Below are 12,216 nucleotides of genomic sequence, written 5' to 3' on the forward strand. Positions count from 1 at the left end.
TAAAATTGTTAAAAAGAAAAACTATAGCAACACTTTAAATAAAAATCACGAAATACACTAAAATGCCAAAAGTATTGCTAACCTGCCTTTAATCAGATACAAATTTAAGTAACATCCCATTCTTAATCCACAGGGTTTAATATGACATTGGTCCACCCTCTGTAGTTGTAACAGGTTAGACTCTTCTGGGAAGGCTTTCCACAGGGTTTAGGAGTGTGTGTAGGGAATCTTTGCCCACTCTTCCAGAAGTGTATTATTGCGGTGACAAAGTGATGTTGGACGAGAAGGCCTGGCTCTCAGTCTGCACGCTAATTCAACCAAAAGGTGTTCTACTGGGTTGAGGTCAGGACTCTGTACAGGCCAGTCAAGTCCACATCAAAGTCTCATCCATGCCTTTATGGACCTTGCTTTGTGCACTGGTGCACAGTCATGTTGGAACGGACCTTGCTTTGTGCATTGGTGCACAATCATGTTGGAACAGGAAGGGGCCAAACCCCAAACTCTTCCCACAAAGTTGGGAGCAATGAGTTGTTCAAAAGCTCTTGGTTGGCTGAATGCTTCAGAGTTCCTTTCACTGGAAACATTCCCTACACATGCTCCTAAAACCTTTGGAAAGCCTTTTCAGAAGAATCACAGCTGTTATAGTTGTAATGGGTGGACCAGCGTCATATCAAACCCTATTGATTAAGAAGGGAATGTCACTTAAGATCATATGTGAGCCAAGGCAGGTGAGCGCATACTTTTGGCAATATAGTGCACATCTAAATCAAATAAGTTTATATTCAGGAAAAAAAACATCAAATCCATCTATTTTCGATGTATCAGTTGTCCTCATGAGGGTCACGGGTGAGCTGGACCCCATCCCAACTGAGATCCAGAACACACCCTATACTGGTTGCCAGCCAACTCCATGGCACATAATGTATAGACATACTGTACACCCTCACAGAGTCTTTAATTACCCTAACATGCTTGTTTTTGGAGTGTGGGAGAAAGCCAGAGATCTGTAGAAAACCAACACAAGCACAGAGAGAATATGCAAACTCCACGCAGAAGCCGGAGCCAGAGCAGTGATTTGAACCACGAACCTCAGAACTGTGAGGCAGATGTAATAACCACTAGCTCACCATTCTGCCCTTAATTGTGTTCTTGATGTTCTCACATTTGCAACTTACAAATAAAAGTGAGCTTTTAAAGTTTATTTTAAAAAATTCATCCTCCTCAGAGAGGTAATTGTCATCAAAATGTAGTGCAAATAGTGATCTACTGTAAAATATCAAGCATCACAAACAGTAGAGGAAGGCACTTTAAAAACAACAGAGCAAACCACATGGAGGAGGCAGCATTTCTAATGTGTTGAATCTAATGTTCTCTGACCTTTGTTTTTGTTCAAGATAGAGCTGATAGTGGCCATGGTTTATTCATTTATTTGTTTCCTCGGATAAACACCGCCTCTAAAAGAAATAAATATCAAATAAGATGCTATTGATGTTCCTACAGAAATTCTAACTTTAGTGGGACTGCAGGGAGGCCTGAGAACCTAGTAGTGCTTCAATACAAGTAACTCCCCCTGCTCTGAACCCTGCAAGGCTCAACAAGAGAGAAAATGGGAGTTAGGAATAAAAGGTTTGAGAGTACAAAGTGGAGAGGGTAAAAAAATCAAAATAAAAAAATCAGAGAGACACAAAAACAGAAAACAGCTCAAGGTCCAGAAAAGGCTTTTTAACTAGCTGGCAGAGCTGCTGACCTGCCAGTGGGAATCCTCAGCCTCTTCTGCATTGGCAGGCATTGGCATCACCAGCAGGTTCTGCAGGATAAATGCAGCCTGGACACACAACATGATAGAAAGAGGAAAAAAGTATTGGGCACACACAATTTAAGTATGGAAGGATCAGCAACAGTGCCCTCTACCCACCTTTAGCTGCTAGTACATGACTATGTTTCTCATAGTTGGTGACTGAAGTGAACGCTAAGAATTTAACAAATACAATGTGTGTGTATTTTTTATATATGTACATATATATCACACACACACACACATACATACATACATACATACATATATATATATATATATATATATATATATATATATATATATATATATATATAGAGAGAGAGAGAGAGAGAGAGAGAGAGAGAGAGAGAGAGAGAGAGAGAGAGAGAGAGAGAGAGAGAGAGAGAGAGAGAGAGAGAGAGAGAGAGAGAGAGAGAGAGAGAGAGAGAGAGAGAGAGAGAGACACACACACACACAATATTGCGGAATCTCTTAGTCCATAAACAAACTATTGGCTGACACAAGATAATGGACTAAAAGGCAGCATATTTGCCTGATGTATGGGAGTTGCTGTGATATATTATCCAGCATTCACTTAATATTTCTGTGAATATTTCTTGTCTTGTTTGAATACACAATAGCAGCACAGCTTACCAAGTCAAACTCAGTCAAAGAATAAAATGCGCGGTTCTTTCCGGTGAGCTATTATTTTTCACAGATTGAACAGTCAGTCGCTGGTTCCGAAATACTGTGCAAGAACATTAAAGGCTATCCTCCAATATTTGCTGAAAAACCTATTTGTCGTTTTTGTGCTCAGATTAAAGAAATAAAAGTATTGCTTTGTTGCCATTTTGTTTTACCTTAGTACCAACAAAGAAAGTTGTAGAGAGTTAAGGAGCTTCATTTAGATATTAGTGCTTTGTCATCATTTTGTGGCAACGAAAGGCAATTATAAACCTTTTTTCAGGCAAGGTGTCAATTACTGTTTTTCTTTTGCTCGTCGCAGCAGGACTTGGTCACTATACCCCGCGAATAGCGGCGGTTAACTGTATTTAGTTACTTTGATGAGGGTTTCTGACAACTGTGTTTAGTCTTGCAAATGTAACAAAATATGAACATGATATAGTAAGTAATATATCTACCTCTCTCCGGACCATGCTGCTGTCGCGCTGATCGAGCAGGATGTTGAGCAATGTGCCCCACAGGCCTCCGCTGATGTTCTGGCAGCTGGCACACAGAGCCTGGCACCCGCTCTCTACCGATGACAGAGCGGCGCCTAAACCCAAACTGGCAAATCTAACCTGTTGGAGAATTGGGATGGATGTCGACAGAAAATTAATTAGAAGGAACCACATACATGAATGAACAAACAACATCCATATATTTTCAATCTCGCTTGTCCTCATTAGGGTCGCAGGGTGATGCTGGTGCCTACCGCCACTGACTTTGGGCAAGAGGCGGGATAAAACCTCGACTGGTTGCCAGTTAATCACAGGGATGAAGAAACATCTATTTGTCATTTTAAATCGAGACTGATTAGATGACGCTTAGCTTGCGAAGGAGCTTATTTTTGGTGACAGAATGAGAATTTGTGTGACTCGCCGTCATACACTCCTCTTTCTTTGTAGTCTTAACTTCTTGTGATGCTCTTTTGGGGTTTTAGTTCAGCCCCGAAAGCCAAGAGTCTACAAATGATCACTTTGTGACAGAAAAAGTTGATATGAGATGAAGAAGGGCTGCGGAGAGATGGTGAACAAGCTGAATACTAAAGACCTCGGTTGCCTACATCTTATCATAAAACACTTCAAAGGTTATTTGATTCAAATGAGAGACTTGAGACACCTGTACCTCTTGGTCCCGGTCCACCCAGAGTGGGACAAGCCAGGCCAAACCCAGCTGAGAAGTGTTTGATTCCTCAGCGGTGTTCTCGTTCCCCAAAGACCACATGGAAATGATGTCCTACTCCAGACATAAGGAAAACATTTGGTTGCATGAAGTAAATGTTTTAATAATGTGCAGCTTTCCATTCGCCGAATATCAATAACAGACACCTCAAGGTCAAATTCAAGTACTTTTAAGAGTAGTTTTAAAAGTTTTTCCACATACATACAATATTTAAACAGGTTATATAGAGTATCCTCCAAAAGTCATTGCATTAGTTTTTCTAGCAATACTCTAATAACTTTGGGGCCTAACTTACTGTGTTTAATTGTGTAACTCAGTGTTTCACAACATTTACTGGGACATGGCACATATTTTACATCTCACGACACACCACCAAACAAAAATGTCACAAAAAGTGAATACACAAGTTAATTATGTACCTTCTGCCATCTAGTGGAAGACCATTTAATTGCTCTGCCTGTCACAATACATCACTGGCAATGATAGATGAAGAAAGATACATTATTAGTCCTAAATATATAATAATTTTCGGAGCATTTGCTGGTAAGTGAAACGGGATAATTTTCTGGTTGGGAATTACTGGTCAAGCTGTTTACAAAGCGGGCTACACGCATACTGACAGTCAGGTCAAATTATAGCATTTTGTTTGCATTTTCAAAGGCCCGATTCTCAGACACCTCTCTGCCCAATTGTCCTGTGGTGTGAACGGATTAAGAGTGATTCTTGTCCCCGATCTGCCCAGAAAAAGTTTAGAGCCAACATAAATGTGAAACCTGTTCAATATTTGTGATCACAAATCTTTATGTGTGGTCAAAATCTAATTCGGCCGTGCTGCATACTCCTTGACCGTGACGCAAAATGGACTGATAACCAACAAGGAAGCAACCTGAAGTTTGTGCTGTTGCCAGACCCAAACAGCAGAGCGACTGGTTGGGTTGAGTTTTTATATATGCCATTTACCACATAAGCATTGAATCGATCGCAACTGGACTGTTCTGGACGTTTTGCCTCTCCTGAGACAATCGGAACAAGAATAAGCTAAAGATTAGCCAAGCTTCTTTAATTTCTTCTCAGGCAGCCTGGATGCCCTGTGACACCATGCTGCCTCTCACAGGTCAGTGTTGGTACTATGACAGACATCTAGTTTGGAAGAGGAGACTTGTGATCGTTGATGAAGATATCGTTCTGTGTTGATCATTCTCAAGTACACTACACGTTGTAAGAGAAGTAAGCATACCAGGGCAGATTTTTTTCCTCATCATGTGTGTGTGGGGTGTGCGTGTGGGTCCCCTAACATACAAATTTTTTTTTACACATGTATATGAACTATTCAGTCATACAGATATTTCTTATTACATAAACCATTTTAAGTAAACAATTAAACCTGTAATATTGCAATCGCTCCATCTCGGCACATCAGTGTCTGAGAAGTAACTACATGCGGACATACATACGGACACGTGCGCACACAGGGACAAGCACTGCTCACCTTTTCCTTACTTTCAGCCATCATTTCATGAGACAAGTGAAGCAGGCAGATGACAGCATTCTTGGTAACGCCTTTCCCCATAAACGACATGGAGTTGCCTCCCCACTTCACATAAAATGAGGAGATAACCTGTGCAGAAGACAGAGTTCTAAAAGTTAGTTCCACTGTGACCCTGCATGGTACAAGGTGGACATGGTATGCTGCTCCCTCTGTTTGACATTGCAACACCAGTACAAAAAATACCCGAAAGGACACGTTGCCCAGTTGGATGTTACATATGCTCATTACCAATCCAAAAGGCAGGCATTAATACAGCCGAGACTAATTATGCTGTTTTGATGTGCCATCAGAATGTGGGACTGCACTAAAGAACAGATGAAGAGTGAATAGCTCAGACAGTCTGCAGAGCTTTAGGGCCCTTCAGAACCAAGGGAAACGTGTACCAAGGTGTCTGTGCGACTATTGAGCGGGCGAGTTGGGTCTGTGATTGTTGTGCAAGAGTGGCGTAGTCATAGGAGGCCACCCATGAAGAGGAAACAGCCTCCACTCTTTGTGTGATCTTAATTCACGTGTACAATCAATATAGACAAACTGTTGCGTTAACAAGACAACCCATTCCGCAGGGGCTTTAATTTTGAAAGACAAAAAGGTTCGGACACATGGCTGCTGTGCAAGCTGGTCCGCTGCGCCACGTTACGCCATCATTTAAAGGGACTGTGGAACAACTAACAGATGGAGTGCACAGGCTTGATTAATCTCATCACTATCTCTGTATTGTGCCATATGTAATCTTTGTGATTTTAAGTCCCATGTACAGTATATCTTTTAACTTAGTTTTAATTCTTAGTTCCTCAGAAAGCACACTGCTTCTTATACAGTACTGTACATTCAGTTCTGTAAACTCTCTAATCTCTGATGAGAGGCTAGCTGGCTTGCTTACCTCATGGCCACGCAATGTAACAATCACAGACACACGCACAATATAGACACAGAACATCAAAGTCATACTACATTCGCTCACTGGCCACAATATGCGTTAGTAACAGCTTCACAAACTCAATATGCAATGGAAATGTAATAGCAGATGGATATTGTGTTTTTTTTTTTTTTTTTTTTAAATGGCAATAATATTGATCTTTTTAGGGACTAATTCCTAAATCAAGCACTTTTAAAATATCTTTCAAATCATTACCATAACTGCATTGTCAAACACTTGTGAGAATCATGGATATGTTTATTACTGTCTTTGCAGTTTGCAGCAGTAAACTGCTAAGGAGATGTGTTTTTAATATTCTGGTCTCCTCATTGTGCTAAATAAGAAAGGCAAGGCGAGGCACCACTCCATAATGTTGCAGTGCAGTACTAGACAATAATAAATTATATTTCATAATAAATCAATCTCTGTGCCAGCCTCTATCAACATTATCATCTTTTTAAAGACTGATTTATATATATATATATATATATATATATATATATATATATATATATATATATTATCATCTCATTAGACAGTGACTTTGTACCAAATGAATTGTCTGGTGAGTGGATTGCCCCACACAAACACAAACCTCTAGCAGGCCGCTGAGATACTTGGCGCAGAGGGAGGTGGGGGACAGGTCAAGGCAGTGCGAGCTCCAGCCAGACTGGGCCGTCAGGCTGACGATGCCCTGCAGAGTCCTCTCCAGGCTGGGGAGGCCGTAGAAGTGCGGAGCGTCAGACACCCGCAGGCTCTGGAGGAAGCGGAGTGCCAGCTGGCTCTTGAAAGGGCCGGCTAGTGCCAAACATAGCCTGGAAAGACAGTCAGGACAGACAAACCGGAAAGCACAGGCATTAAGAGGCAGTATTGGAGGATGTAATAAGAAAGATCAATGTTACTGCCTTAACCTGGTTTATGACATCATCATACCTGTCTGAAGTATGTGTCAGGTGACAAAGCAAGTTTTTAAAAAGGCTAGTGAGCTCTCGCTGTAATTTCTGGCTAACATGGTTCTTCACTTCCTGTGGCTCATCTGGATGTTGGCCGGAGCTCGCAGTCTCCACACCAGGCAGCAAATTAAAGACTGCTTCCTAAGGAGTGATAAGCAAATAAGTGGAATCAGATTCGTGTCCACAAGAAATCACGCTCCACGAGCGTGTAATGCTCTTTGATCTGCTAATGGTACCACACACTGAACAAGGCACACAGCCAATGAGAGCTCTACAGTGCATACAGTCTCTATCAGAACTAAATCCATGGAGAGTGAAGCCACATTATTCACGAAGGATTGGGACAGAGCCCCGTCGCAAACAGCGAACATTTGCAAGCAACTGACGCCCACCCAAAAAGGTTTGTCATTGTCATTATAGATGTTACAAGACACACACACATACACACACACACACACACACACACACACACCCAACACACACACACACACACGGGAATTGTATTCTAAGAACTGAAGTAAAGGAGAAAAGCACAAATATCAGCTTCTTTCAATTTATTACCATTCTTCCTCTGAGCATAGGACGCCAGCCTCAAGTGGTGTTCTGGTCGACACACTGACATGAAAGCTTAACACCTGAACTATCAACAGAGGCGTATACCTCCACTACACTCCTGTTACATGCTCACTCAGACTTCACTGCTGTGAGAGCTATTTTTAACTTTCACTTTTGTTTTTGGGGAAGTTCGCATATTGAGATTGCACAAAAATAGCGAAGTTTTTTTGCTAAAAGAAAAGTGGACAGTCAAAAATTTTATTTTTGTTGTTGAGGAATAGGAAGGACATTTTGTTTTGAATATTACAGCATTATCGCACGTGGCCTGACCAACCTGAATAAATGGACCTTTGACCAATTGAAAAAATGTTTGTGGCCCTTCAAGATTTGTACTTGAGTACTTTAGAGACTACCATCTTGAGTACTACATGTCATATGTCACGAATGGATGCGCAGAAAGCCCCAGATGCGGTTGTGTGATTACAGAAAAGTGAGGGCGGTGTGTCTCGCCATAACTAGTCATTCAATCGGAGTCAACGGAGTCGAGCAGAGAGAGAGAGAGGAAGGGCCTATTGCTTAGAAATGCATGCACTCATGCATCCTCAGACACACATCAATGAGAAGCTGATTAAATTTTGAAACCAACTCTGAAAAAAATGCTTGCAGCAAGTATTTTCCTCCAGGTAAAAATATAAACCCAAGTCCAAGAAGTAATCACTGCCGCATGTCTGAGATGAAGCTGTGATGCAATTGTTTTTGAGATTTTATGAGGGAGTAAAATATTTAGTGTTGTTATTGTTGCTTTGATTACGGGTAGAGTATATCACAATCTGTGTTGGAGAGAAGACTAACTGGATTACCATAACAGAGATGCACATATTGCTGCTTTGCTCAGCTTTTCTACCTCATTGAGAAGCAGCTCTAACATCCAGCGCAGGTCTTTGTCCTCCGGGTCTGACCAGTGTGTGCGTGCATGTTTGAAGTTTGCGTTCAGAAATGCAACGACGTACGCCAGCAGCCTCTCATCCTCCACAGAGGCTGGATGCACCTGGAGAAACCTGCAGGGAGGAAGAGCAAAGAGACGGTCACCATGAGAGAATATGCTTTTATCTTCAAGGAACAAATCGAATACATCTATTTGTTTCAGATTACAACCCATTAAAGCAGACACATTTTAAAATAGCTCATAGGTCTGCTTGAAAATATGTCAAAGTTAGGGGTTAATTAATCGCAACTCTTTCAATACTTTATTAACTGTTTCGGAACACTGTGCACTGATGGAGGAGAAGAAATTACCCTGCTGAGCCATGAAGACATTTAATTTAGAGCAAGTGCCATCCCACACTGTTCTGCAGAGTTGCAGAAGCAGCCAAGATAATGGTGGCCATAAAAACCATGCCTTAATTAGCTTCATTCATTCAGCTAAACAAGACATACTGGAGACTATATGGACGAAAGTGTTGTGACACACCTCAATTCATCAACTAATCAGGGATTGGACTAAAGCCCTTTTTAAAGTGCCACACTAAATTCCTGAAAAAATATGATGCAATGATCAACCTATTTTTTTTTTTAATGTGCATTTTTGGGTTAAATATCTTTGGGTTTCTGTGATGGTGGCCTAAGTATTGCATCTCTAGATTTTGCAGATGTTGTTCTATTGGCATCATCAGGTCATGATCTACAACTGTCACTAGAGGGATTCCCAGCCTAGTGTGAAGCAGCTGAGAGGAGAATCAGCACCTCCTTCCACCAGATGAGGTAGCTGTGTGGCAGCTGGTCAGGATGCTTCCTGGACGCATCCCTGGTGAGGCGCACCGGGCATGTCCCACCAGGGGGAGGCCCCTGTGTGAAAGTTTTATGATGGAGAGATTGTGTTTAACTTTGGAGGTTGCACTGTGTGTACCTGGTCACGGCAGCCTGCCAGCTGAGCGAGTGTAGCATTTCTCTACATCTGTAGGTGGCTGCGGAAGGGACGGACAGTCTCTCGATCATCAAATGGATGTTGAGCCTGGAGAGGGCCGCAATGACCGAACTGTGTCCCGCCGCCGAGACCACAGCCTGGACGCAGTCCTGCAGGGCGGTGGGAAGGTGCGTTGCTCGCAGTGACGCGATCTGGGCCTCTGAAAGCTTCAAGTCAACATGGAACCTGAGGGTTATACAACATACATAGAAAAGGATGCGTAAACTGCAGAGCAGAGTGGTTTGACGTCAGACTTCTGGTTGTAGGTGCAGCAGCTTGGAAAAAAAATAGGAAGAAAAAAATAGAATCATGGGAGGAGACAATTTTCCAGTAACTAGGATCCAGAAAATAAACATGTTGATAAAGGAAGGTACGAAAAGGTTTAAGTATAATGACACAAAGCAGCATCAAGAATGGTGCACAGGTGTCGGACTCCAATCAGATATTCAAAAATTCTCCGACATAGGATAGGACAGTAGCTCTAAATACACATTGATGGTGCTAAAGAATGTAGGAATAAAGCTGGTTTAAACTGTGTTAGAGGCATATTAATCTGTTTCAATTAGGCCCCATTAAAAGTTAAAATGAAGACAAATGAAACCCGAGATATCAAACCTTTGAAAACACATTTTAGTACAATTTTTCACAGGAGGTTACTGTATTACTCAGCGTTGCTGGTCGAGCCATTGAGATCCTCAAGCAGGTTGTCTATACCACTGTGCCATGCAACGTTCCAGGCCACCTGCAGGGCTTGACGAGCAGGGGCTAAGACCAGTAGATCTGAGGTGGCCATCAGGACACAACAGTATGGGCTGACAGCATGATGACTGACAGCTCGGAATGGCATGTTGTATCTTAATGGGTAAAAGAGACACTTAAGTGAAACAGAAACAGTTATGGACAACCAAATAAAGCTGGATGACAGCGGTCTCAAAGTTTACCTGCGAACTACTGACAGTGGAAGTGAGAATGTCGGGAGAGTGCCATCGTTCAGTGATTTGTCAGACCTGATATGCCAAAGTAAATTACTGTAAGATGTAACGCCCAAGTTCTGAATGGAGGCATGTGATAGCAGATGTTAACTCACCATATTACCGTGCTGCTTATTTCATCAAAGAGCAGCAAACTCATTAGGATGGCAGCCTCACCCCTGTTGTTGTTGTTTGCCTTCATGATTAGGGATGCTATATTGAAGACAGAGCACGGAATCCAATTTAGTATGCACCATATATGCACAATACACAGATGCAGCGCAATAAACGAAGGAAATATCATAGAAAAGCTGATTGCCTTCATTTCTCTATAATTCATCCCAAAGGAGGACCAAGTATCAACTGCTTATGAATGAACACACTTTTCAGAAGGCCAATTCCTATTTAATTTCTATACTAAAAATCTTTTTTGAGAAAGTACATTTTGGGTATTCATTAGCTATAAGCTATAACCATCAAAATTATAAATAATAATAATAATATTTTCACTCAGTGTATAGTGGATCTACCAGTAAATGTATTCCTAAGTTTTCCTTTTTGAATCTAACTACAGTAATGAAATAAACCCCTTTTCTACTATATTATTTATTGAGATGCACCACTCTCTGTACCATAAAAGTAGTTGAACTAAACTGAATTTCAGTTCAAATGAAACTGCATTTTCAACGCCATACAATCACATTAAAAATGTGCATAACTTAAAATATGTAATTATAACATTACATTTAAAGTAGCTGAATCCAATGGATACACTATTAGATACACATACGCAATATAATAACATTATGAGAGTAACAAACTTATACGAGAAATAATAAGCAAGATCCAAATTATAATTTAAAAAAAGTTGAAATAGGGAACTTTTTTTCCTAAATAAGTGTCCAGTGAGTACTGGGTATGCCACACTATGGTTCAAATGTTTGCATCTACGGAGAGCTTTGTTGTATTTTTGTACCCAAGCGTGCCTGTGAGCTACACCACATACGCTGTACAGATTAGCAAATTTATTTCTTAATGAGATGTCTTTCTTAAATAATGCACCTCGGAGCAGAGTGATGAGCAGGAGGTTGCGCTGCGCCAGGCTGTTCCTCAGAGATGGATCAGCATACACCAGTTTTCTCAGGATACACACACACGGCTCCAGCATGCAGTCCAAGCTCTGTGCAGAAGGACAACGAATAAGTTACATTTGGTATTTAATTGTCAGGGGGAAAAAATAGCAGTAGCCTCCCACACACTGTGCAAGTGAACTCTTTAACTGGCACTCCAGTGACGCGATGGGACAAATAGCACCTGCAGACAGCTCATTCTGTGTCTACTTCGATGTAGTCAAACGCAGCATCTGATTCATGGCCTGGAGGGCTAAAAACACACCCAACCGGGGCCTGTCTGACAGTGTTAATACAGGCCATTTCATCCTTCTATCATCCATGCCTCAGTGGATCATGTTAACATCCACTGGCAACAAGTGAACTTACATGTGCGCATCAACGAGGTCATACAGAGGAAGTTATTGTTGACTGCACACACCCACCCAGGATTCCTTCCATTTGGCTTGAATCACTACAGTGTTCGATGATTTACTGTTTTGTCAAAACAGGTGTGA

General features: G+C 41.5%; 1 protein-coding gene across 5 annotated transcripts in view; it reads right to left on the bottom strand.

Moving 5' to 3' along the window:
* rttn (rotatin) overlaps positions 1-12,216 on the bottom strand; it is a 46,229-nt gene that overhangs the window by 14,728 nt on the left and 19,285 nt on the right. For all 5 annotated transcript variants that reach the window (XM_061667090.1, XM_061667089.1, XM_061667088.1 and 2 more), the window contains exons 21-32: positions 11,652-11,769; positions 10,706-10,802; positions 10,560-10,625; positions 10,284-10,472; positions 9,562-9,804; positions 8,560-8,713; positions 7,081-7,241; positions 6,743-6,962; positions 5,172-5,300; positions 3,626-3,736; positions 2,920-3,078; positions 1,748-1,825 (exon numbers count right to left, since the gene is read on the bottom strand). In XM_061667090.1, coding sequence (XP_061523074.1) covers positions 1,748-1,825; positions 2,920-3,078; positions 3,626-3,736; positions 5,172-5,300; positions 6,743-6,962; positions 7,081-7,241; positions 8,560-8,713; positions 9,562-9,804; positions 10,284-10,472; positions 10,560-10,625; positions 10,706-10,802; positions 11,652-11,769 — 1,725 coding nt within the window. The remainder of the gene's footprint in view (positions 1-1,747; positions 1,826-2,919; positions 3,079-3,625; positions 3,737-5,171; positions 5,301-6,742; positions 6,963-7,080; positions 7,242-8,559; positions 8,714-9,561; positions 9,805-10,283; positions 10,473-10,559; positions 10,626-10,705; positions 10,803-11,651; positions 11,770-12,216) is intronic.

This window comes from Phycodurus eques, chromosome 21, assembly GCF_024500275.1.
Source record: "Phycodurus eques isolate BA_2022a chromosome 21, UOR_Pequ_1.1, whole genome shotgun sequence".
In the NCBI taxonomy this organism is placed as follows: Eukaryota; Metazoa; Chordata; class Actinopteri; order Syngnathiformes; family Syngnathidae; genus Phycodurus; species Phycodurus eques.